The following is a 26489-nucleotide window of genomic DNA, read 5'->3' on the forward strand; positions in this document are numbered from 1 at the left end:
GGCACCTTAGAGACTAACCAATTTATTTGAGCATGAGCTTTCGTGAGCTACAGCTCACTTCATCGGATGCATACCGTGGAAACTGCAGCAGACTTTATATATACACACAGAGAATATGAAGTGAGCTGTAGCTCACGAAAGCTCATGCTCAAATAAATTGGTTAGTCTCTAAGGTGCCACAAGTACTCCTTTTCTTTTTGCAAATACAGACTAACACGGCTGTTACTCTGAAACCAGACAGAGAAAAGTCACTAATAGATTAAACAGCATAAAAAACATTCTTGCAACAGTTTTAAATATATAAATAGTGGTTTATTTTCCTTGCTTTGATTACCTCGAGAAAAGAAAAGTTAAAGCAAAACAATGTGTATATGTATGTAAATAAGCTACCTTGTTTTACACACCAGTGTAACTGTGCAAATATGTCAGGAAGAAGGATCTCATTTAAAGCTTCATAAAACTGCGTGAATACATCACAGATTGCATAAAGTGCATGGTTACATGTAGTTGTCATCCATTCAGATTTCTGCAAGACAACGACAGGCCTTTATTTTTGTTATGGTAATTTTTGTTATGCTGAATGGAAAGAACGGGTTCCCATATTATGGTGGTACATGGCATAGGATTGGCTTTACTATTCATGTCTCTCTGCATACAGAGGAATATAGTTTGGATAAAATTGAACCATCTTGTAAGTACCTTGAGTCAGGGGTGATTAGAAACTAGTTACCATTTGGGTGTAGGAACACACACAATACCACTGTCCAGGCTGAACCAGTTTTGTTTTTTAAAAAGTACCAGACGTCAGTCTACCAGGCCTAAGAATCTGGCTCCTTCCAGGAACAGTAGGATTTCACTAAGAGGAAGTTTAGGGGGTTTATTTCACAATTGTATGGAACCTCTTACTTTTGTCATAACAAGATCCTTCAGAGGGCTTTCATTACCTCAGTTTGTTGTTCAGGAAGCTTCATATTGTCAAATATCCGAAACACAATCCTAAACAGATCTTGCCACCAGTGTTTTTCAAAGGTATGGCCATAGCTCTTCATTATTTCAAACATCACTGTTAGGCCTCTACAATAAGGAAACAGGAATACAAAAATAAGATGCTAAAATGGTTGCCTCTGATCAGAGTTTTAATAACTGAATGCAGCTAAAAAGCAAAGATCCTCTTTACCTTGTCCGAACATCTAATTTGCATCGATTAATGATGCAGGAAAGTTCAAATAAAATAGGGAACCATCCTCTGACCCAGACCCTGTCTCCAGTAGCAACATTCATGTCATCACTTGTATATTCTCGCAATACCTGAAAGCCATTTAGAGAAAGATTATTACCTTTCTATTAAGTCACATCTAAAAGACTTCAGAATTAAACTAAACTAAATTGCATCTTCTAAACAGAATTTGGCTATTCAAAATTTAAGTAAGTAGTGAGAAGTCAAAGCAGGTATGTGATTAACCCTTTCCTAATTTGTTTCTCCAAGTACCTCCATGAACACTTCTAAATAATAAAAATATTCATCTAGTTCTTTTCCTACTCTAGGTTTAAAAAAAAATATTTGGCTCTTTTGGTACATTGGAGACAAGATTTCAGATCAACCTCTTAACTGCACCCACATTTACACACAATAGCGCATCCAAACCGATGTGTGTGCGCAGTTCTGCAGAAGTCAATGCTGTGCTTGTGCATGCAAGAACTGATGAACCTGCAAATCTTGCAAGATTAATGAACCATGTTAATTAGGTAACTTCAGCCTAGATTCTTTTAAACAGAATTACTGTAATATTACATATTTATACAATAGGGATTTGGCATTAAGCTCTAACAGGATAGAAAGTGACATGCAATATGACCGTAAAATTGCGAGAGTCCTAATTTAGAGTTAAAAGTTTACAATTTTTGTTTAACAAAGCTGCAACAGCCAATTTTATCCAGCTATTTCCACACCTGATTGAAACAAGGTATTCCCCATTTTCTAAGGAGGATGGTTGACTAGCGTTAAGTATGTTCTGCTAGTGCTAAACAAGTGTCTCATTTGGGGTAAACATATTCACTAAGACCATAAAGTCCACGTTTAAGAGCAGAGTCTTAGCTATAGGAATAATCACAGTTTAAAACTAAAAATTATTACAAGAACAGAAAATACCTGTGGTCTTTCTGAAACATATTTAGCACAATAACGGATAAGTCGGATTGCTTCCATACTGGTGTCAGGAAATGCTGCATTACAGGCAAATTCAGATAAACATTTTACAGCATCCTGGAATGAATCTATTGCTGCTGGAAAATGCTGCTGAAAAATATTGGCTGGGGAAAACAAAGGAAAGAGAAATGTCTTAAATATACTAATATTGTATCAGACTTTTTGAGCCAGAGCCTCCACTGATGTAAACTGGCATACTTTCACTGAAGTCAATGAAGCTATACCAATTTGTATCAGCTGAGGATCTAGCCATTTGATTGCATCAATATTAAACACTGAACAGTATTACAGAAACACAGCACAATTTCTTAGTGTATACAACATGTAAACAGTATTAATATAAAAAAAATCCATGGGGGGAGATGGAAGAGAGGAAAGAGGAGAGAAAAAAGTTATTCTGTTAGTTTAGAAGTATAATGCTATTAAATGCAAAGAGCAGTTAGGCCCTACTCTATACATAAGGCAGATCTAACTATATCAGCGTACAAACTACAGCCTTGCTCCCGCCGATGTAAGTGCCCTACTACACTGACATAACTCCTCCACCTCCACGAGGGGTGTAGGGCTTATATCAGTGTAGTTAGGGCCATGCAGTGTCAATGTAGACACTGTGTAACTTACATCAGCTACTGGCGGTCTTGTCAATTTCACAGCTCTGCTGGAGCTCTGAAATTGATAAAAAAAGCCCAGCTCCCCAGTGAGGATGCTGCCAGGTCTCTGCTCCAGGCCGGGCTGTCACCTGGGCTCCTGGTGGTGCTGCTTCGGATCCCCACTCCCAGCTGGGAGCCCAGCAGCACAGAGGCTCCCAGCTGGGAGTCTGGCTGCCCCCCCAGCAGGCTCCCTGCTTCCCACCAGAGGCGAGAAACCTGAGTGGCTTCCCCCCCCCCCCCCCGGCTTCCTACTGGGAGCAGGAAGGCGAGAAGCCCCTGGGGACAGCTGGGCTCCTGGCAGGGGAAACTTCACAAAGCTGAGCGCCCTGGCCCCCTTACACTGCCACTCTTCAGTCGGTGGAAGCACTCCTCGTGAGGACACACACCACTGACAGAAGGAGGGTAGTGTAGACATCAGCCACCACAATAAATTACTAACCTAGGTCGGTTTAAGACAGTAGTGTAGACATGCCCTTAGTTTCACTTTTTAACTCGTATAGTCAATTTCTTCCTTGCTGTAAAAAGCACTTAAACAGCAACAGAGCAGAACAACTTTTACAAAAGTACACAGAGAATGTTTAAAAATAAGTTTCAGGGCATATATTACAAGTAATATGCCATTAGAAACTAGAATTACTTCATTTCAAAAATTTTGAGTACACAGTGTCCCTCCTTTTTAATTAGAGCACCAATTTGCCCAAATATCTTTTTAATAGAAGAGTAGATGGCTCTGTAGGGCTAACTCAGCAAGTAAAATATCTAAGGCTGTTGAGTAATCGCAGTTAATTCACACGATTAAAAAAAATTATTTGTGATTAATTGCAGTTTTAATCGCACTGTTAAACAACAGAATATCAACTGACATTTATTATAAATATTTTTGGATGTTTTTCTACATTTTCAAATATGTTGATTTCAATTACAGCACAGAATACAAAGTGTACAGTGCTCACTTTAGATTATTTTTGATCATTTTTACAGAGCAAGTATTTGTAAACAAAAGAAGTGGTATTTTTCCCAATTAATCTCATACATGTACTGTAGTGTGATTTCTTTTACTGTGAAAGTGCAACTTACAAATGTAGATTTTGTTGTTGTTGCATAACTGCACTCAAAAACAAAACAATGTAAAACTTTAGAGTCTATAAGTCCACTCAGTCCTATTTCTTGTTCAGCCAATTGCTAAGACAATCAAGTTTGTTTACATTAATGGGAGATAATGCTGCCTGCTTCTTGTTTACAATGTCACCCAAAAGTGAAAACAGTTTTTTGCATAGCACTTTTGTAGCTGGCACTGCAAGGTATTTACATGCCTGATGCGCTAAAGCTCCAGCATGTACTGTTTAAAAGACAGAGTGGATAAAGCACTGGGTATTCGAGGGGGTATGGGTGGGTTGCATTGTACTAACAATCTGACATGACAAAGAGGGTGGGGGGAGAGAAAGTACTACTGCAACATCTGATCCAGCCTTGAAATCAAGTCATTTGTAGTTTTTTTTCCCTGTCTAAGGAGAAGTGTGAGGGTGGAGTGTCTTAAATCACAGTTAATTATGATAAAGGGCTGTGAATAGATTATGCTTGGACTGGGAAGAGTTTTCCTCTAGCCATCCATGACATTTCTAAGGCACCCATCACTGCCTTTGCTGGAGGCTATATATCAGAGACACAGTACTTAACTAAATCTGGAAGGCTAATCTAGGTGCCCAGATGTATTATATAGGGTTGAGAGAACACTTTCATATTACTATTAAAAGTATTTCATATACCCAGTTGGGTTCAGATTATATTCAATGATACTTACAGATCATGCCATAAACTATCAGGCATTGTACAATACAGTTTGGTCTTCCTTGATACAGAATTGTTAGAGCCAGGGGAGCAGGCAAAGCTTAACCACATACTTTAAGCAATTTGGACATTTAAAAACACAACCCCCTCTACCACAATAGAGTTCATTGTGTAGACAGGCCCTTTTAGCACAAGAGTATGTTAGTTAAGGTGTTCCATCTGCCAACCACTACTTACTAACTATATGTCCTGTTGTTTGGAAAGCCAACTCTACAATATTCCCATCATGGTCTGAAGCAGCTTGGTGAAATACTGCAAAGATATTCTTCCAGCCTGAGCGAATGTTACCAGCCTGTGAGTTCACCATCTGAGCAATACAGCGTATTACCATGTCACGTATGGTAGGAGATCTTAAAGACAAATTAACCATGTTATTTGCCGTTGCCTACACACTGGAGAGCACCCCACCCACATTACCACAGGAAACCTGGTCACATTTTAAGTTGCTGCTTAAAAAACCCCCCAAGCCAAGACAGAAGTTTCAGTGCACACACACCTGTTTTTCTTCATTATGTGCTCAAATGGCCTCAAAAAGTCTTTCTGGAAACGGAAGTTGGCTAATTCGCCCTTCTCGAGAAACTTCATTGATAGCTGCCTTAATGAATCAACTGCAAAGATGGCCACATCTTCATTAGGGTTACATCCAACCTAGTAACAGAGAAGGAAAAGGCGTGTGTGTGTCTTAACGAACATTTAAAAGTTAGTGTGAACTATACTACACAAAGCCACCATAAGCATTTCATTTCCATGACCCAACCTTTATATACCTAAATGGTTTTTACAAACGTATAATGGCCGTCTAAAGAACCCCAGGGATTAGTTTACTAAGGGGCATGAGGGAAGGAGTACACCACCAAACTATCAGGATAGGACATGCAGAATCATTTTATGTTAGCAAGTTCGCATATTTGAGTTTGCAAACACTCAGTTTCCCTGTATACTCACTATTTTTCTAGTTTCAGTAAGATAACATTTCATAGCAAGAACAAACCTCATAAGCTTGAGCATTTTGCTTAAATGCCTAAAGATAGGAACAGAGATCATAATGAGCTGATTTTTTCGGAGATTCTGACCGCTCAGTCACTGACTTCAATAGGAGCTACAGGTGGTCAGTATATCTTGTCAGGAGTGGAAGGAAGTCAGATAGGCAACTAAATCACAGTTAACTTTAGGCACCTACATCTGAATGTTTTGGCAAGGATTAAGTGAATGCGGAAATATTAAATTAAAAGATTCATTTAGAACAATCCAGATATTTATGCTGCACATCATCGATGTTCCTAGGCTAGATGTTGTGGTTAGACCATGTTTTTCTGAACTTGACATGTGTGCTTTTGCTCATGTTCAAACTAAAGAAACAGACTCCTGAGCTGGTAAAACAAATTGAGAATTCAGATTTTTTTTTAAAAGAGAATCAGATGGGTATTTTTCTTGCTTTGATTGATTGTGTGGAAAAGGATTAGCAGTGGAGACTACCAGGAGAGACAAATAAATTCATTATCCAAGCATGTCAAAAGGAACACACATGGTTGCTGTCCCTCAATCTACACACATTTTATAAGATGAAACCTAACCAGGCATTACTGATTCCAAAAGGAAACTCCCTACACATAGTTTAGAAAGAAGGGGACAACAGAAATCATGTCCTGACATGCTCAATAAGGGAGAAAACAAAGGATGAAGAGAGCTGTGGTAGGATTTCCAAAAAAAAAAAAAAAAAAAAAAAGGGGGGGGGGGAGAAGGAGGGCGGGTGCACCATGGGGAGAGACTGGGAGTGGCAGGGGGGACGATGATAGACATCTTTCCCCTCCTCCTTAAGATAATACCAATATTATAGCATAGGGAACACTTAGGACTTCTCCAACTCAAATGTAAAGAATGGCATAGCCTCAACTAAATCCATATTGATCAATACAGGTCAAAATCTATGATGTTCTGAATCAGGAAAGCCCTCCAAGACATTCTCTTAGGCATCTTAATAAGGGAAAGCTGATGAGCATGATTCCAACTAGACTCAAAAATAATACTACAAAAGCATGTTGCGTAACCTTTAAGTTCTGAAGTACCTTATTGAAATGATCTCCAATCACATGCCATATCCTTGACCATTGCAGTCTAATTCGATTCATATTGTAATACGAGATCTCTACTATCTTCTGCAGGCTGAACATGCGAGGATGGTGGGGGGAAGCCAGCTCATCCATGGAAACAGCACACAGCCATCGGACAAAATCAACTGAATATTAAACAGATAATACAAGCCATGAGTTTGGGGTGTTCTACTGCAACACAGTTAATTTCCTCATATGTTCAGCATACATACCTATTGCATTTCCGTCCAACCGTGTTGATCCTGTAAATATTCTGTAGAACAAATCAAGATGTGTGATAAAGTATAAGTTATATTTAAAAAATAGGAGAAGGACATAACACACTAAAGTATTTCCAGGTTAAAAGGTTCAAGTTTATAAAGAAACCTTGATGCTGCAAAATAGACTAGCAAGATAATGCTTTGGATTTCCACCAGTGACTTACGGGTGGAAAGAGTGAATTATGTACAGGGAGGAAGTAAAACAGGAAAGCTGAAATACAGAAGGCAGCATGGTCTAATAGACTGAGGGCATTGATGCATTTCAGACACTTTGACTTGGGTTAATTACCCAGTAAAAAGTCTAACTGTAAAGTAGTGGCTCATGGCCAAATATAAAAAGGACAAACCCAGTGTAGCAGACAGCCTTTATAAAAATCACCAAGTGTGCAGTACAAAGGCACCAATTTAATGAATTCGGGTCTCCATTTCTCCAAATGGAAAGAGTTAAGAATACACAAACGTTCTCTTTCTCTCTCTCTCTCTACTTCCCACCCTCAAAGCCCACTTAAATTAATGTGCATAAGTTCTTTTTTCCAATTATCCAGCTATCAATGGTAACACCAGACTAGTTTACTGGAAGAGTCTTTCCCTCTCTTTAGTGTTGCAGGACTGAAGTTTAAAAAAACCCACAACAACAACAATCCACCAGAATATTTTACCATCGTCAGGTCCAGGAGATTTGGCATCATTCAAGGTGAATGCCAACCTGTTCTTAAACTGGTTTTAAGTTAGGCTTTGACAGCCAACCACTCTGTTGCTCTGCAGGGGGAAATCAGGACAGTTTGGGTAACTCTTGATTTGCAAGTTACTACAAACAGAAAGACAGAAAGCACTACAGTACCTGTCCACTGCCACCACCACACTTTGCGAGCTGGTCTCACCCACAGACTCCTGAATGCTGGCCATATGCCTTTTATCAACTCCACCCCCAACTAGGTTACCTGTAATAAAACATTCAGATCCAAACGTTTAATCTGATGAAATATTCACAGTTAAATACCAACAATATGCTCAATTTTATACAAAACAGGAATTCAGATGGGTCCTGCTCCCAAGCAGCTTAGAATTTATACAAGACAGGTGCTATAGGTCAGAAATGACGCACCTGATTATTCTGCATTTGAAAGTCCAGTCTCAAAGTAGTGTACCTCTTAAAAACATTAATTGCCTGAACATTATTTCAACAAGTTCATAACAAAAGTTATGAACATGTGAAGATTTTGTGGGGGAGGGAAGAGATGTTTTTAACGGATACAGTTTTGCATCCTTAATTTTGGTGGCTAGTATCCATTATAGGAAAGCAGGCCATCAAGATTACAATAGTGGTGCAAATCATCTTTAACATTTGAGAAATGCATTAGTAGTTAAATAATCTTTGTCATGACAATTATGCCTAAAGCCTACAATAAAAACATTTGAATGTAATATTTGTAATTAACCTACAGTGTAACACTGGTACTACATAAACATTTATTACTGAGTATGAGCAATTAGTACTGGACACGTTGTTTAATTACATTCATATACAGAATGTGATACTGTCTCAGTGGAACTCTAGAGTAGTTCTACATTATGTGTTTTTTCATGGAGAGAGTTTATTTCTTTTCTCAGGTAAAGGCAGACTACCATCATCCCCCTAATCCCCACTTACAAATCAGATTTTAGACTACGCAACATACATTAGGGTGAAATATCTAACTTGAAAACCATCTATCGCCACATCTCAAGGCAGAAAATTGTTAGTATCAGCAAAATGTATGGGTATTCAGACAGATTTCAGTAATTTCAACATTTTTATTTCAAAATGGAATGAAAAAAGTAGAGCTTTTAATGTCTGTAACAAGACTATGGCCATACTAGATCTGATGTAACAAAGTTATGACCACACTCAAGTTCCCACAAGGCAGTTAATCTGGGTAGTCTATGAAGTAATTTCTCATAGCTGATTTATAGAAACTGGAACGCGTTCAGATGTTTAATCATTACCAAGCTAGTTGAAGTAACGGGTACCTTCATTAATTATGTAGTGACACTAGTCTCCACACAGTTAAAATGAAAGCAGGTAAATATACGACCCAACATCATGTGAAGAACTGATCATTCGTTCTCATAGTGACAAATGTTTAGGTTTAATTAACTTGTAAATGCAGGCTTGTTCAGTGACAGAGCTATTAATCTTACCTAGTCCCAGGCCCATGAATTCTTCTCCTCCAGATGTATAGCTTTTAATGCTGCCTTCCCTTTCACGCCCAGAGCCAGATAAGTATCGAGTTTTAACCCCAGTCCCTATAAGCTGTGCTAGTTCCAGCTGGCTGATGCATTTCAAGATCTAATAACAAAGGCACATTTCAATAATGTAAGTGACCGCTACCACGTTTTACCTTATGAGACTTCACAGGTTCACAAACCATTTTATACCTCAACACTTCTGTGATATAGGCAAATATAACTGCTAACTTACAATGGAATTAAGCAACTTGCCCAAGATCATAGTGAGTCAGTAGCAGCTGTGAAACACAGAACCCAGAAGTCCAACTCTTAGTTCTCTGGTCACTAGACCAAGTTTCCTCCTTAGGGCGTAGTTTAAGAATTTATACATTATGGGGCTTATTATCCAATAGTTTCTCTTCCCCCCCCCACAGATAAATAAGTGAGCTCCCATTACTACAAATGGCAGCTGCACTGAAATTCCCACAATGCATCAAGTGAAGACAACCACAAGTTTACAACATGATCATGATTCCAATTTGGTTTGACAAGTCTTGTCTTCTACTTCAATTCTAGCCCAGTCTCTCAAAGCTACCCATGCACGGAGGAGCCTATCTACTCTCTCCATGATAATACAAAAATGTATTAATCTCATGAACACAAAAAAGAGACTTGATTCAATATCTAAATGCAAAATTGTTTCTCAAAGTTGAAGCAGTTGTAAAGATCACTGGCAACATAGACATAGATACCAGATACTCGCATATGCCATCAAGGCAGAATTCATGGCCTTCTACTCTAAGACAGACCTTATTCTGAGGAGCTAGAGCTAGCAGGGCAGTTTCTCAGCCAATAAAAGAGTACTTTAATATCTTCAACTAGTCTGATATCCTTTCCACTAGAGGACAGTGCTGCACTCATCCATTTACCTAGGTACTTATATGGTCTCTATTGATGTAGCTTCCAAATACCTTCCAACTATTAAAGACAGAAATTACTCTTTCCTTCCTAGATTGTAGGTGACAGCTTGATTACATTTATTGTGGGTTACAGGAGAAGCGAGGTGTTTGTGAAGAACTGAATCTCTCACACAGTGTCTATCTCAGATAGCATTTACTGCCACTCACACAAGTTTGCTTCCTTCCTGCTTTTTCTCTACTGCAAGCTGTCCTAACGATACGGCTATCCATGTGGGCAGTGGGGTATGAGGGGATACCAATTCATTACAATGGCGAGACACACACCAACATTAGGTGAATTTTATGCTTTCAGTGGATCCCTTTGAAAGAATGTTGAGAGAAATACAAGAAGAAAAATTAGTTGGACTATGAGGAAATGGAAACGCCTCTTGCCTTCAGTTTCTGGCATCCATTATGGTGCTTAAAAGTAAGTTTTAGACAAGTCTTTAAGGAAAACTGAAGAGGCACTCTGGACAGAGTAAATGTACAACTAGTCAGGATCCTGTGTGCTTTATTATGAACTGAACCTAAATTCTGCAGCAAGGTCCTTTTGGATTGTGCAGAAATCTCCAGATCAGTAAACAAAACAATATTATTCCCAATTTTTGACTATTTTCATATTCTCTTAGTCACAGTAGTCTTTGTATGTGTTTTCAGATTCGATTCAGTTTTACCCTTCTCCCGTTTTTCCATTTTCAATGTACAAAAGGTGTATGCACTGACAATAACTGCACTGCAGAGATTTCTGTGAGGAAAGGTTTGAGGGATGGACTAACCATATATTTTTCTGCTAAAGTGAAGAGCACAATAGTTTACATATTGACTTTTGAAATGTCCTTAGGTTTCAGTGTTTCATGCTGTCTACAAAAAGCACAGTACTGGTTTCACTGTTCATGTCTGAGGTACCTTCACAACTACAAAGGATAGAAAGAATTTTATTAAACAGTGAAAATGAGATACCAGTGCACAGTTTGTGGAATAAATCCCTTCATCGCAGCAGAGTTCTCTGGTGATGGAGTTTCAAAACCTGTGGGCTGTGCAAACAGCAGGCATAGCTCGGTGAACAAGAGCTTGGTAAGCTGTGAGCACACACTGAAGCCTCACATTTACTATTCAAGTTTTTACCTCATGCCAGGAATTCCCAAGATAGTTGCCATCTGTATGGGCCACAGTAATAAGTGTCTTAATGGTGTCTATGTTTTTCTGTTTCATTTCTGTGATGCTAGAGCTGGCAGTCAACAGTGAGAAGCGAGCAAGGGCCTGCACATAGGCATCTCGTTCAAGCTAGAATGCAGATACAAATATGAGAACAGAAATAAGCCAGAGAAATTGAGATGTCTGCAAATACTAAAGAAAAAGCACACAACCTCCTCAGCTTTGAGTAACTTCTCTTCCAAGTATGCCTCTGTGATTGCAATTATGGCAAAGTATTTCCCAGTCAATATAGTACAGAAGAGCTGGAGACATACTAGAAAATTATCTTAATGGGAGCATCAGAAGTGGGAGGCATTTGAGGATTAAGAATAAAACTCCATTATCTTTATTTATGATCCAGAGCTCTGGACAGTTTAAAACTAAAACTGTTCTGCAAACAAAAACGTTATACATGTTGATTAGCAGAGCAAGTTATTTTCAAGCAAGTTATTTGCTTGAGATGACCGGTAGCTCAGTTACTTCAGCCCCTACTTTGACTTTGGTGTAAGCTAACATTTTTATAAATTTTATTATTCCACATGTCAGAGTCCATGATGGCCTCCAGTGACCTAGACATAGCATGTCTGACATATACAAACCTGCATTCCAAAAATGCAGGCTATTCGGATTGCACATCGAATTCCTTCCAAACATAGAGATGCAACATCAGTGTCATCGCAGTTCTGAAGGCCAACGCTGTAAGCTGCCAATAACGGAGTCCATACAAGCTAGCAAAAAGAAAATCTTTGTAAGTTTAGCTTCATTACCACCAAATCATGATTCTCCCTAATCCACTGGCTAGGGCAAACATTGCCCATGCCAACACTGTATCCTCCCATTCACATAATGAAGTGCCAGAATGTCATTTGCAGACTTTCTGTAGCATTGAGTATATTAATATCCCCTATAAAAAAATAAGGCCCTTTTCCTGCCTCCGATACTCTCGGCTCTTCTCTTCACACTCCTGAGCCAGAAACTCTCATGGAAGAATGCAACACTTCTAGCCCCATCACAATATCGACACCTTCATAAGAGATGCACTGCTGCTCTCTATGGCTCAGTTATCACAGCTCTCAGTGAGGCATGTTATGAATTGAAGAGGATTACTGCCCAAACATACGTGACGGAGAAATCCATACACTCACTTTGAACATGGGTCTGACGTGATCCAGGTGAGTGGCACTAGTAAAGGGAGCCTTTGCATGGCTTACTGCCTCCATGAGGGCTTTAGCTGTTTTAGCCATTTGCTCCATCTCCAGGTTGTACAATAACCGCCGCTGCTTCTCATTGGCTACACCTACGAAGACCACCACAAAACCTGCATCATTATATGTATTTTTGCTATCAAGCTCCATTCCTTAGTTCTGGGTATCAGATGCTGAAGGTAGATTTTTTAATTTTTATCTAGAGACTTGTTCAGAAGCTTTTGAATTTACTCAAGATGCTGTCATGGGACTTTGCCTTTCATATAAGGTGTAAGCCTCGGGCTGAAAAAAAACCCATGTCTACTACAATAATCCACATAGATCGTAAGGTACACTATCGCAGCTATACAGCTCTTCCCTTAACAGTCTCACACACTTTATGACATGCTTCATAGAAAAACTAAAATCCAGAGGCGTATTTCATTAAGTCATTTAGTTCATGTGAATTGTTTAAGAATGCTTCAAAGTCTCAAGTTTGCAAAACAGACTCTATGGCTAGGTCTATACTAGAAAGCTTACAGTAACGCCACTGTATTGATGCAGCTGTGACACAGTAAGATCTGTAGTGTAGCCACTGTATGCTGATGGGAGAGAGCTCTCCCGTCAACATAATTAATCCACCCACAAAGAGCAGCGGCATTTACGTCAGTGGGAGAAGCTGTCCACACCAGTACTTATGTTGGTGTAACTTATGTTGCTCAGGGGGGTGTTTTTTTCACTAGCGGTAGTGTAGGCTATGTCTACAGTGGCAATTGAATGACAAAACTTGTGTCTTTCAGGAGGTGCTTATTTAAAAAAACCTGAAAGACAAAAGTTTTGCAGGTGACAAGCACCAGTGTAAACAATGCAAACACTGTTCATTGGGGGGTGGACATTTTTTGTCGGCAGGAGAGCCGACAAGCAGTGGCTACACTGGGCGACTTTTAGCGGCATGCCTGTGGTGACACAGCCATGTCGCTAAAAGCTGTGTCGTGTAGACATAGACATAGCCTATTAAAATAATCAGTGCTGTTTCTTTATTCCTGTAGCCGTAACTGCTCAGGCTGTGACCGAGCCAACTCTCAAGATAAAGAGAGCCAATATCTGAATGCAAGATCTCGAAGGAGCATGTAAGCACTGAAGGAGGCAGTGCCGATTATTTGGTACTTGGTTCTCTTCCTTCTATTGGCACTACATTAATTCCCCAATATGCTATTAAGAGTACAGTGCAGCTGGAGGTGCTGTCTTTTGGATGTGACATACCACTGAAGTCCTCATCTATTCTAGGTATGAAAAGGTCACCTAACTTCATGTTTCCAACTGCTAAGCCCTCCCTGTGTTATCACTTCAGACTGCAAACTCCTTAGGAACAGCAATCAGTCTCTCTGAACTATGAGGTACCATTGTTAAACATGGCACAACATGAGATAGTTGCATAAAACTCTGAAGAGGACGACTGTCAGCTCTTTTCTCCAAGTGCCAAAGATTATTACATTCTGCTCCCCTTAAGTCCCTCTTCTTTTTCAAATAGCTACAGTATTTTTCACTTCTCCTCCTCAACTGTGTCTAGTCATGCCACATGCTCTTAGATGGAAGTGGCCACATACCAGTGGCCATGTTTCAACATTGGATGAAGTGGGCCCCAGATAGCCTTTGTGTAATTCACACAAGTGTTGGCAAAGCTGAATTAAAGCATTTTATAATGTTAATCCTTGAATACGAGATACTATTAAAAAAAACTCGGCGCATTATATTGAGTTTCTAATTAAATCTTACTTGGCTTAGTAGATTTAGTTGTAATTGCATATTCTTTTGTCTCTTTCATTGCAATTTTTTTCCCTTCTATTTCTTCATAGATAGTGGACAGATACTCTTCCGGCAGGTCTTTACTGTCATTGATACCTCGATTCATTTTAATATATTGCTCTTTTGTCATTTTATTCTTTACCTTTAAGCAGGTGAGAAGGATAAAAACTCAGGTGTCAAATTTTGAGAACAAGTTCTAGAGAAGAGCACTTGTAACAGTTCTATAGTGATTTTTTCCTACCTGGGGACTGTGCAAGTCTGTAGTCAGCATTATAATAGAGTAAGCTAAAACATATGCAGTGTCAGCACTAGCAAATAGGGTTTGCCTGAAACAGAGAAACACATTTTAGAGATCTAGATCCTCAATCCATTAGCTCTCTCTGCACATCCAGGGAAGAGGTGCAGTTCAGAAGCATTACACACTCCTGACAAAGTAAAACCTGACAAGGAATCTCATACTTTAGCCTTTTATATTAAAAGACGTTTAAAATTAGCCCAGCTACTGCTTAATATGTACTGAAAGCTACAGCAAGGCCAACGAAGGGGAAAGGGAAGAATTTGTGAAGAAGCCACACATTTACAAGATTACAGAAAAAGACATTTAAAAAAAAATGCTATTCCTTACTATTCTTGCATGTTCTTCCACTGTTTTCAACAAGCAATTAGAATAAGATTTATCCACTACTGTATCATTCACTCACATCAAGGTTTCCTTTCTAAATATACTCATTTTTATTAAAACAGTGATGTGAGATTGATCTGGGGAGTGGAAATTCGTTAAGGATAGATTCTTAAGCAGACAGTGTCAAAGTTTTCAAGCAAGAATTGCATTTTCAAATTTGGTTTAGAGTAAAATGGTCTGTATCATCACAAATTGGCCCATCCATGCACATTTTCTGACTGGTTGAAGGCAAGTGGGAAAACGCCTCATTACACAGAGACACAAACCAAACCAGATTTTTAAGCTTCCACTAACAATTAAGGCTCACAAAAAACTTTGATTTTGTTGAACTGATTACGTACAACATGGATAAACAGAATATGCAGTATCTGAAGCACTCAGCAATTCTTGCTCAATTAGATCCTATGCACCTGTCAGAAAGTGTTCTCTGAAGAGCCAGTACCGCCACACCTACCCTGCAAGACTTCATGATGATTTAGCAGCTACTTACAGGAACATCCCATGGGTCTTCCATTTAGCTACGGAACAGGGTATAGCATAGACAGCAGCAACAAAATCTGCCCCACACATCCCTGCAACGTGCCTTGCCGTTGTGGGGCAAACATGAGTCAAGCCTTACTTTATTTCCTAAGGCTGCCAACAAGGTGACCATTCCTAAGACAGTTTATCCAATATTATGTTTCAAGTTACCCTTGGTTGCATTCAATGTATCTAGCGGCAAACTTCTCCATTAATCTATCAATCTTCTGGGCTTCGCCTGGCAACCGGAAGCCTTCCAGAAATATCCGTAGAGCAGAGACAAAGTCTTTCCCACAGAAATCAAGCTGGTCTACGTAGGCATACATCACCTCCTTGTTAAACCTGCTGCTCTCCCCTAGAAATTCTCCAACTTGGGTCTAAACACAAGAGAGACAGTTATGAATATTACGTATCAAATTAACTGTATCTTCTCCCTTTTATATTTCAGTGAATTTACAGTATAACAGTTGCACTGCAGTCAATTTCCTCAGAAGGCTGGTATGCTGCTCATGACAAGCAGAGCCACTACTGGAAATGGAAGGCGGAGTCTGCTCAACTGTCCCAACGTTCCATTAAGTGTCATTAGCACCACCTTTGGACATCAATGCTGTCAAATAACCGGCTCCAGTAAGAGGCCAGCTCACGCTTCTGGTCAATCTAAAAAGCAGCATTAATAGGCATGAAGGGAATCCCACCCAGTCCCCCCCATTGCCAAAAGAAAGGTTCTGCAAAGGGCCTAAAAGTAGTATGTAAATTGGGAGTAGTGGCGCACAGGCATGGACGCCCGGGGCTTTGCTCCCGGCCTCAGCGGGGCGGGGAGGACGGACGACTGGCTTTCAGCGCCCCCACTATTAAAAATGTTCCAACACCACTGTGTGGTAGTGGTTTGAGATTAACCTAGGGGGAGGGAGTGGAGAACCTTCATTAGATTCTCTACCATAAAAGGTAGTTAAAGTAAGGTGGCATGGAATATGAAAGAAGCAACAGCTGAATTGCTGGGGAAGGAATATCTTTGTAATACAAATTAATCGCTTAAGTAGCATTCAGTCTTACAAAACACAGACGTTCTTCTTGGTGCAGAAACTGTGCAACGTCTTCTGTTGTGGTGCCAAGCATGCCCTGTTCTTGAAGATACTGTATTCCTCTTTTTGACTTTTTGTTAAATCTATTCATATAGACAGAATATTAAAAAAAAAAAAAAGGCAGAAAAGCTATAGCTTACACCTGGAATATCATTTCCCAATACACTATGGTGCATAAAGTTTACTTGCATATGCAGAGCCCTTATAAAAGGAAGGTATTTAAAAATCATGTTACTTCTACCTTAAAGGTGCATAGTTAAGAAAAGACATTCAGAAATTTATGGGGAGGGGGAGGAGAGAGTTAATGCATTAGCTAGGTAACACTAGACATCCCATCCTGTGTATTATGTGGTATATTCAAAGACCACCCTTTTAGAATTAAGGATGTCAAGATAATTTAGGTTTAATAAAAACCTGATTTTTCCAAATGCTATTAATAGAAGCTTTTTCATAAAAACAAAACAGTTCTAAGGAGGTTTGTGTGCGTGTTTGGATGTTTTTAAAAGGAACACTCTTCTACAGCATTTGAAGCATAGCAAATACCCAGTATAATTTAACTTTAAGTGATTAGAAAACAAATGTAATTGGACCAATCATTTTATTCTCCCAGGTGTGTGTGAGTGTGAGTGTGAGTAAAAGACAGACCCACACGAAAGGCAAAAGCACTTGCAGAATTCAGTTTTCATTTATTATTAGTAATACAACCAAGAAGGATTTTTAAATATAGGAATTTGAAAGTGTTATTGCCAACTTGAAGTCTAACCATTTTTTGAATTAAACAGCAGTCTGATATTATACCTGCTCCAAACCAATTAGTAATTTACAATCACATTTTCTTTAAAAAAGGTCTCCCCTCCTTTGTGGCTGAGTCAGTCTAAAAGGAGACCACCACAAAGTTGTGTCAAGAGCACAGAGTGAACATGATCATCCCCCACCCCCAATTCCTTTTATTTACAGTAGACTTCGGGGACTGCAATAAAAAACAAAGTCTTCGTGCAAAGTCTCAGAACCCAGATCAATTGACTCAGGCACACGGGGCTCGGGCTGCAAGGCTAAAAACTGCAGTGTAGACATTCAGGCTCAGGCTAGAGCTTTGGCTCCGACACCTGCGAGGGGGGTTGATCTCAAAGCTCGGGCTCCAGCCTGAGCCCAAAACATCTGCACCACAATTTTTATCCTGGAAGGCCAAGTCAGCTGACCCAGGTCAGCCGCAGGCATACCCTCAGGAGTTTGTTTACTCCTGACACAAGCTAAGGTTTTCAGAAGGAAGTGTAATTTTTAGTTGTCAGTGCTACTTTAATATGACAACTGCCCCTTTAAACTAAACAAACACGGTTCCTAGAATACATAGTGACTACATCAGAAACAATGAAAATGCAGCCAACACTCACACTAATTAGCCTTTATTTCCTTGCCAATCCACTTACAATTCTATGCCATGTTCAATTATCTCTTTTTGTTGCTTGATGACCTCAAATTGCTCAGGATCATCAGGGACAGCAGTCTGGATGCCAATGCTTCCAATCCCTGAGGACACAGTCGAATCCAAGGAACTCACACTACTCCGTCTTCTTCCAGTTTCCAAACATTTACCTTCACCCATTTCCTGATCTGAAGGCCTATCTGGACCTGTATGCAGGTGAAGAGTACAAGAAGCATAAAAATGGATTAGTGAGAAAAGCCAACGTGCCCCCAAGGAGCATTTGAACACGCATGCACACACACACACGCTTCACCCACAATCCTCTTAAGCCATCCAATCCTCCTCCTTGCCAGACCCCGCTCTCTCCAGCAAACAGCCACCAAACATTTAATCATTAGGGATATCTTATGCCTCACGCTACTTTCCCAAAGCAGTGAGGGAGAAGAGTGGAGGAAAGATCTCGGCTCCTCCGCCTAGTGAAGAATGGTGTACAGGGTGCAGAACAGCTATTGCTACTTAGAATAGCACCAGTTTCACCACCTAAGTGATCGGGGGAGAGCTGGCCAGCACACTCCTCAATATGAGGGCCCCACCTCGTGTGTGGTTTTAAAAAAAAAAAAAAAAAATCTATTGAATTCCTGGGGCCTACACACACTACTAGTGCACATAAGAATTATCCTGTTCAGTCTCCTGATCAACTCCTAGAACCTCAGCTTTTAAACAGAAAAAGAAATATCTGTAAACAGGCATCTTTCCCCATGTTCACTGTGAATTATCAGTTTGTAGACAAGACACTTTACTTTTCATAAAGCTTTGATATTCCTCAGTCTACCAGGTACATTGTATTTTTAATCTTAAAGCTTCCACAAGTTTCACTAGCTTTTTTTTTAAACCACACCTATGTCTCAAGGAGCTTATAACCCTGTCAGTGGATCTGCCACAGAAGTGAGGATCACACACCAGGAATGGAAAGCAGAGGAAGGAGGACATGGGTTACTGAAATAGAACTTTATGCTTAAGCAAATAGCCACAAAATCCTATTTCTGTAACCAATGCTCTCTGTTTCCACATCCTCCTCATTCAGAGTCTTTGGTCAGTCCATTATCTAGATTGTATGCTCTTCAGGGCAGGCACCTCTATTTGTTTCCCATGGGAAAAAAACTACACACACGCTAGCTAGTGTTATAACAGCAGCAACAAGGTGTACATAAAAAGTTAGATATATTTATTTGCTGGAGACACATCCACATTTTAATGCATTGTTCTACTGTTGGGGGGTGGAGGGGAAATCTCACCAAGACTGGCCTGATGGTTAGGGTTCACATACAGGTCTTTGCTCCATTCGACCATGCACTTTAAAATAGAAACCAAACATTCAAGACCTTTTTTCCGCAGACTGAGTTCCTGCAGAAAAGAAATAAGGAAAAAAAAAATCAATCACATTGTACTGGACAGGTCAAGTCCTAGATACTAAAATTTAGAAGTCCTGTGCTGAGACAAAGTACATCTAAAGCAGGAAGAGAACAAGCCAACAAATTCTCTCTCTCGTTAAATCACACCTGTAAAATCTTAAGAAACGAACTCACCTCAGAGAGACTTAATAGTAGAGAAGAGCTGTTCTGATGTACAGCACTACTGTTGGCTTTAGACACCAGTAATGACAGCTTGTGGGGTTTTTTTCCAGTTTGAAACAGTTTTAGTATTTTCAGTTGGAGAGCCATATTATATGCAACTATTGATAAAGCAGTGTTTCCAGGGGTAAAGTGGACAGTTTACCTGCTGTTACCAGGACTTCCAAAGAATGGGAGAAGAGACTCAGGGCTTGTCTACATTACCCACTGGATCAACAGGCAGCAATCAATCCGGGGGGGGGGGAGGTGTCGATTTATCGCGTCTAGTCTAGACATGATAAACTGACCGCTGAGGGTTCTCTTGTCAACTCCGGTACTCCACTAGGGTGACAGGCACAGGCAGAGCTGACGGGAGAGCGTCGGCCATCAACTTACCACAGTAAGTAGATCTAAGGTACGTCAACTTCAGCTACGTTATTCATGCAGTTGAAGTTGTGTAACTTAGCTCGATCCCCCCGTAATGTAGAGCAGGCCTAAGGCAAGAATGTCATTAGGGCAGGAACACAGAGTTACTTCAGTTCTTTGATCTAGCAATGTTTTATTGATATTGGCCCAGGTCTGTTTATAGTAAGTCCTGGATCATGGATCACCAATTTTTAATCCTTGTAATTGCAAGAAATATTGTTGTAAGCAACATTCATATTTTCTAAACGCCTCTACTAATAGCTGTGAAAGGATTTACAATTCAGACCTTCTCCAAATAAAAGCAAATAGGTGCATCCCAGTAAGCTGCACTGCATTACCTTGACAGGCAGGTAATCAAGCTATAAATCCTCAGTCAGTTTCATTCCCTGGCCAACAAGGGGTTTGCAGGGGGATAGTGTTAATGAACCTGTGACTGTGGGGGAGAGGTGTGTTCAGCTCCAAGGTGAAGAATGCCAATGACCGGTCCCTATAATTTGCTTTCAGCACTACTGTTAGCAAGAAATAGGTTACCATAGCTCAGGGTCAATATTGGAAGGATAGTTTTGCACTTGCTGAAGAATGATTGTTATGCCCCATCATTATCTATGGCTGGGAGAGTGCCATTTTAAAGAGGAAAAAACACAGCTTGTGATGAAGAGGTGATGTCAAAGCCATGGACTCCACACAATGCAAGTACTGTAACGCAGAATGTTACTGCTCTCGGGGTAAGCCGCAGAAGGAAATCAGATGACTCAAATCACATGAGTGATGAAGTAGGGAGAAGCCTCACATCATGGAAGCGTTAACTCTCCCTTAGCACCCCCAACAAAAAGAGTGGCCTGAACATGTATAATATAGTATCATCATTGGGCACTCAACCAACTAAATTCACTAGGAGATGAAACAACAGGACTACCTCCCCGGTGACAGTCATCGGTGACTCTCAATAAAACCAACTGTAGCTGCGTTGCACACTATACAAGCGTATACTAAGTCGGGGTGGGCAAACTTTTTGGTCCAAGGGCCACATCTGGGAACAGAAGTTGTATAGCAAGCCACGAATGCTCACAAAATTGGGGATGGGGTATGGGAGGGGGTGAGAGCTCTGGTTGGGGATGTGGGCTCCAGGGTGGGGCCAGAAATGAGGAGTTCAGGGTGCAGGAGGGGGCTCCGGCTGAGGGTGCGGAGTTTGGGGTGTAGGAGGGTGCTCCAGACTGGAACCAAAGGGTTCGGAGGGCGGGAGGGGGAATCAGGGCTGGGGCAGGGGATTGGGGTGCGAGAACGGGTGCTGCCTCCGGCTGGAGGTGCAGGAGGGTGCTCCGGGCTGGGATCGAGGGGTTCGGAGGGCAGGAGGGGGATCAGAAGTGCAGGCTCCAAGCGGCACTTACCTCAAGCAACTCCCGGAAGCAGCGGCATGTCCCACCACTGGCTCCTACGTGGAGGTGCAGCCAGGCAGCTCTGCATGCTGCCCTGTCTGCAGGCATCGCCTCCGCAGCTCCCATTGGGTGTGACTCCTGGCCAATGGGAGCTACAGGGGGGCACTTGGGGTGGGGGCAGAGTGCAGAGCAGAGCCTCCTGGTTGCCCCTATGCACAGGAGCTGGAGAGGGGCCATGCTGCTGCTTCCGGGAGCCACATGGAGCGCCCCCCACCTTGCTCCCCAGCAGAAGCTCGAGGGCTAGATTAAAACAGTTGGCAGACCAGATCCAGCCCGTGGGCCGTATTCTGCCCACCCCTGAACTAAGTGGTACTCATTATTTAAAGGAGGCGGCACTGAAGGGAAAAACAGACCTATAGTGTAATTTCCAATGTTGTTGCTCTTACCTGCAGAGGTGTCATTCCCAACTCATGTCCACTCCGTCCCTGAGCGATTTTAGACAAGTCATTTACAAGGCGTTCAAAAATATTAGCAGCGTTTAAATCACAGTCGTAGTTAACATAAATATCCACCACACACTGAGCATCTTAAAAATGAGAAAAATCAGAATATTAGAATTCAAAGATCTAGAACTTTTAAATAAAAAAAATAGCTGGAAAGAACCTAAGTATGTTTTTTAAAACATGCTCATCACCATGATATCAGAGCACAGTTATTTTATGCATCATTTCTTGATTAAAAAAAAATCTTGAATTAAAAGACAGATACTTCTCCAAGGACACACACTTAAAGCTACCACTACTCTGACATTAGCTGCCTTCAGTATTTCCAGATCATTGTCAAACCACAAGGAAAGTTATTTCTACATTGTGAAGAAAAGGTAACTTTTATAACTAAATACCTGCACAAATTCTAGTCAAGGTCTGAATCACCATCCATTTGTGCTCAAAAGAACTTGAGGAGGTCTCCAAAATATTCAGGAAGATCTCTTTGAAAAACACCTGTGCACAGCAAATGAGACAAAAGACATGTCTGTAGTTTTCTACAGAAGAATTTTAAAAAACATGCTAAATGAGCATATTCATTTGTACGCAGTAATTTCACTTGGAAGAGAGTCTTCATCTCATGCATGTCCAATCTGTAAAGGAGATAGTACTTCAAGGTGAAAAAAAAGCAATATTTTGAAGCAGTAATTTTTAAAGTATTGTGCTTTGCTTTGCATTGCATTAGTAGTAAAATGTACTGAGTTAACAGAACACTTTGTACGTAAAATGAAGATAAAGCATGCTTACCTCAATCTGCATTTTTAGATGGGTCTTAAAGTTTGAAAGCAGTGTGAGAAAGATGGCAAGAGACAGCTCAAAGACATCAGGAACAGAAGAGACCCCGTTTTTAGATAACGCTACACAGAGATATTGCTTGATTGCATTGATGAACATTTCATGTGTCCTGAATACTCCACCAGCATTCTGTAATACTGAGAGAAGCAGCTGGAGGGACACGATCTTAGAACGCAACTCATGGGATCTGGGGAAGAAAGCAGAAGACTATCGTTAAAAAAATAGGTTACTTTCATCTCACACATGCGTGCGCACATAGTCACAGTGACTCTTGAGGCCAAGCGAAATGAGCACTAGCTCAGTTGATTTCAGAGTAACAGCTTGCTTGACTTCTCCGCCGAAAATGCTAGGGAAGAGCAACCTTCTTACCTTGGAGATTCTTCTCCTTCAAGAGAATATTAGATGCCTGCAACCCATGGGATGGGGTCAGATAGTCCTACTGGTTGCATAAAAGCATAGGATTCAAACTGCAGAAGGAGTAAAATGTTCTTTCTACAGAACTGCAGAGATATTACAGCTAAGGCAACTTTTGTTGAGACCACATGAACTACAGTCTAATGGTTTCCTGCAGTACTGTATCCCTCTGCTATTTGGTTTATCCAAGTAAGAAGGTATGCATACAGGGAATTTTCAATGCAAAAAGATCTCTGAACGTATTCAAAACAGGGGAGTAACTCGGAGATCTGGATGACCAAGACTGTACTATGAAGTACCTAGACAATCTGTTTCCCTTTGTTCCTAAAAATAGTTATCTGGAGAGCATACAACTCAGTAAATATAATCTCATTACTTGGGATCTGGTGGTCCATCACCAAGCGGTTTCATTGAAAGCTTGCACAGTGACCGGAACACAAGGAAAGCATCCTTCTGCAGGATATGGGAGAATTTGGCAGCTGACTGGGATCCAGGTACATCCATTTCCTAATGAACAAAGAACCACCACATCAAATCTTCATTACAAAAACTGATAAGGCGAAAAAATGAGTCACCATAAAGCCAAGTTTAGCCACAAATTTAAGTTCAGCAAAAGTCATCTTTACCCAAGCTAGCAGGAATGCAATGATTTATTTTTAAGTTCTAGTGGAATCTGTGGTTAAAGAACAAAGTCATCTGTATGCAGTGTTCATAATCAAAGCAGCATCATGGTGGAAGAAAACCCAAAAGTGAAACTAATTTGTTTACACTGTCTAGTGTGAAAAATGTAAAATACCACGCAAACAGAGTAAATTAGATTTTTTTCAACTCTGTTTCAATAATCTAAGGGTTTGGCTATATAAATACTTAGTTTGTGGCAAACTGGGGCCTAAAACTACTCTGACTAGCTGGCTGTGCACTAAGGGCATGTCTACACTATGAAATTAGGTCGCTTTTATAGAAGTCGATCTTTAGTAACCGATTTTATACAGTCAATCGCGCATATCCCCACTAAGTGCATCAGGTCAGCAGAGTGCGTCCTCAGTACCGTGGCTATAATCGACTCAGAGTGGTGAACTGTGGGTAGCTATCCCACAGTCCCCACTGCCCATTGGAATTCTGGGTTAAGCTCCCAGTGCCTAATGGGGCAAAAAAATTATCGCAGGTGGTTTTGGGTATGTCGTCAGTCTCCCCTCCCTCCCTCCTTGAAAGCAATGGCAAACAATCATTTCACGCCGTAATCTGTGCAGACACCATAGCACGGAGTTCTGCCTGGACAGATTCTTCTCCCCATAGAGCAATCAGACTGAGTGTCTCCTATTCGCTCCATGCTGGAGCTCGTTTATGATTCTGGGACTGCATGGTCACCTGTTCTGCTGAGCTCGCCACACTGACCAAACAGGAAATGAAATTCAGAAGTTCCCGGTGCTTTTCCTGTGTACCTAGCTAGTGCATCGGAATTGAAAGTGCTGTCCAGAGCGGCCACATTGGAGCACTCTGGGATAGCTCCCAGAGGCCAATACCATCTAATTGCACAGCGCTGTGTCTACAGTACCCCAAATTCAACCCAGGAAGGTCGATTTTAGCGCTACTCCCCTCGTCGGGGAGGAGTACAGCAGTCATTTTTAAGAGCCCTTCAGGTTGGTGGAACGGGGTTGGTTGTGTAGACACATTCATTATAAAAATCGACCTAATGCGGCTAAACCTGATCTAACCTCGGAGTGTAGACCAGGCCTAAGTGTCTGTGTGGACTCTCCTGCTGTGCACTGAATGTTCCCTAAGTAGATCAGAGCACACTAGGGAACTTTTAGTGTGGGCCACTAGGGTCTACATGGACACTGCATGGCAAACTAGTGAGTGGTATATTTACAGTCCAGGCTGACACGAACTACGTGTTCATTTAGACAAACCTAAGATGCTAGTAATATAACTAGGGCACTTAATAGTTTTTATTTTTACAGCCCCTTTTAACTCATCATAAATCTTAAAGGGTTGTTTTTCCAAGTTACCCATCAAAAAGAAGTAATTCCAAACTTTCAAATGAAAAACTGAAAGCCACTAGATCCAGGTATTGAGACAGACTAACTATGTAGATACACTAATATCTACAGGCATTCAGGAAGGCGGCTATTTTATCACTATTCAGACCACAGCACTCATATGAAAACAATGCAACCTGATCTTATTTTCATGCTCTTATAATGCAAACTTTCAGTTAGCAAAGCAAAACTTAAGAACATACTGTTCCACACCTAATTTTAAATACCAAATGCTGTCCTTTTGCACACATTCTGATTTATCTTTTCCCCAAAAAGACATTTGCAATCTTCAAGAGTCTGGGGTTTTTGTTTTTACCAGATTATCCGTGGAGGAGATAGACTGTCTGTCATCTGGAATTCCATTCGTTTGTACATTTTCATTAATACCACCATCAGGGGCAAGATCCACTGCTTCTAATTCAGATGCAGGCCTAGCTATTTCAGCTAAAACATGCTTTTCTTCAGCCACTTAAATTAAAAAAAAAAAAGTCCAAATAAAATACTTGCAATAATAAATTCACTAACATATCAATGTCATTATACAAATTCTTAGGGTGCACAGGTGACACTCTTGTGGTTGATGGACAAGAGCGGCACTAATTGGCTAGAGGGAGCTTTACCCAGAGGAAGGGTTACTGTGATGCATGGGAGGATATTGACAGTGTTCCTATTGCAGACCTCAGTAGGTGCTTGACAACATCAGTGGATCTCAAAATAAATTCTTAAGGAAAAAGGCATTCCATACTTTTAAAAGCACAAAGCAAAAGTTGGAGATACATACATACATACACACACACACTTACTTGGGAAAGGTTCTTCCCATATGGAAGTTTTACCTTTAACAGCTGATATGACCACATCCTCCAGGATGGCTGTAACCATTTCCTTGCCTCCATCAGTGGTTTCCTCTGGTTAAATATGCCAAGAAATAGGATTTTTTGCAGGGGAGGTAAGAAGAATACTGCAATTTAGTGTTTTCTTGTAAAGGCATTTTATACACACAAACGCACACGCTATGTAGGTAACACTACATTTTGTTTTCTACAGTCAAATGTTATTGAGTTAAGCAAAAATTTGTTAGTAGTACTATTTTACCAAATATAACAAAAAAACCCTACAGTAAAGAACATTAAGTATGAAAGTCAAGCAAAG

At 40.6% G+C, this 26489-nt stretch overlaps 1 protein-coding gene across 3 annotated transcripts in view; it reads right to left on the reverse strand.

Moving 5' to 3' along the window:
* The window catches only part of ARFGEF2 (ARF guanine nucleotide exchange factor 2), a 60757-nt gene that overhangs the window by 10342 nt on the left and 23926 nt on the right, over positions 1 to 26489 (reverse strand). For all 3 annotated transcript variants that reach the window (XM_073309478.2, XM_073309479.2, XM_073309480.2), the window contains exons 7-31: positions 26174 to 26245; positions 25654 to 25805; positions 23675 to 23805; positions 22837 to 23071; positions 22446 to 22545; positions 21991 to 22130; positions 19428 to 19536; positions 18137 to 18338; positions 16681 to 16792; positions 15799 to 16004; positions 14668 to 14752; positions 14397 to 14568; positions 12582 to 12733; positions 12036 to 12164; positions 11368 to 11526; positions 9257 to 9404; positions 7917 to 8016; positions 7028 to 7068; positions 6771 to 6940; positions 5201 to 5352; positions 4882 to 5054; positions 2150 to 2310; positions 1178 to 1308; positions 945 to 1074; positions 391 to 526 (exon numbers count right to left, since the gene is read on the reverse strand). In XM_073309478.2, the coding sequence (XP_073165579.1) occupies positions 391 to 526; positions 945 to 1074; positions 1178 to 1308; positions 2150 to 2310; positions 4882 to 5054; positions 5201 to 5352; positions 6771 to 6940; positions 7028 to 7068; positions 7917 to 8016; positions 9257 to 9404; positions 11368 to 11526; positions 12036 to 12164; positions 12582 to 12733; positions 14397 to 14568; positions 14668 to 14752; positions 15799 to 16004; positions 16681 to 16792; positions 18137 to 18338; positions 19428 to 19536; positions 21991 to 22130; positions 22446 to 22545; positions 22837 to 23071; positions 23675 to 23805; positions 25654 to 25805; positions 26174 to 26245 (3498 nt within the window). The remainder of the gene's footprint in view (positions 1 to 390; positions 527 to 944; positions 1075 to 1177; positions 1309 to 2149; positions 2311 to 4881; positions 5055 to 5200; positions 5353 to 6770; positions 6941 to 7027; positions 7069 to 7916; positions 8017 to 9256; positions 9405 to 11367; positions 11527 to 12035; positions 12165 to 12581; positions 12734 to 14396; positions 14569 to 14667; positions 14753 to 15798; positions 16005 to 16680; positions 16793 to 18136; positions 18339 to 19427; positions 19537 to 21990; positions 22131 to 22445; positions 22546 to 22836; positions 23072 to 23674; positions 23806 to 25653; positions 25806 to 26173; positions 26246 to 26489) is intronic.

Source organism: Lepidochelys kempii, chromosome 13 (genome assembly GCF_965140285.1).
Source record: "Lepidochelys kempii isolate rLepKem1 chromosome 13, rLepKem1.hap1, whole genome shotgun sequence".
Taxonomy (NCBI): domain Eukaryota; kingdom Metazoa; phylum Chordata; order Testudines; family Cheloniidae; genus Lepidochelys; species Lepidochelys kempii.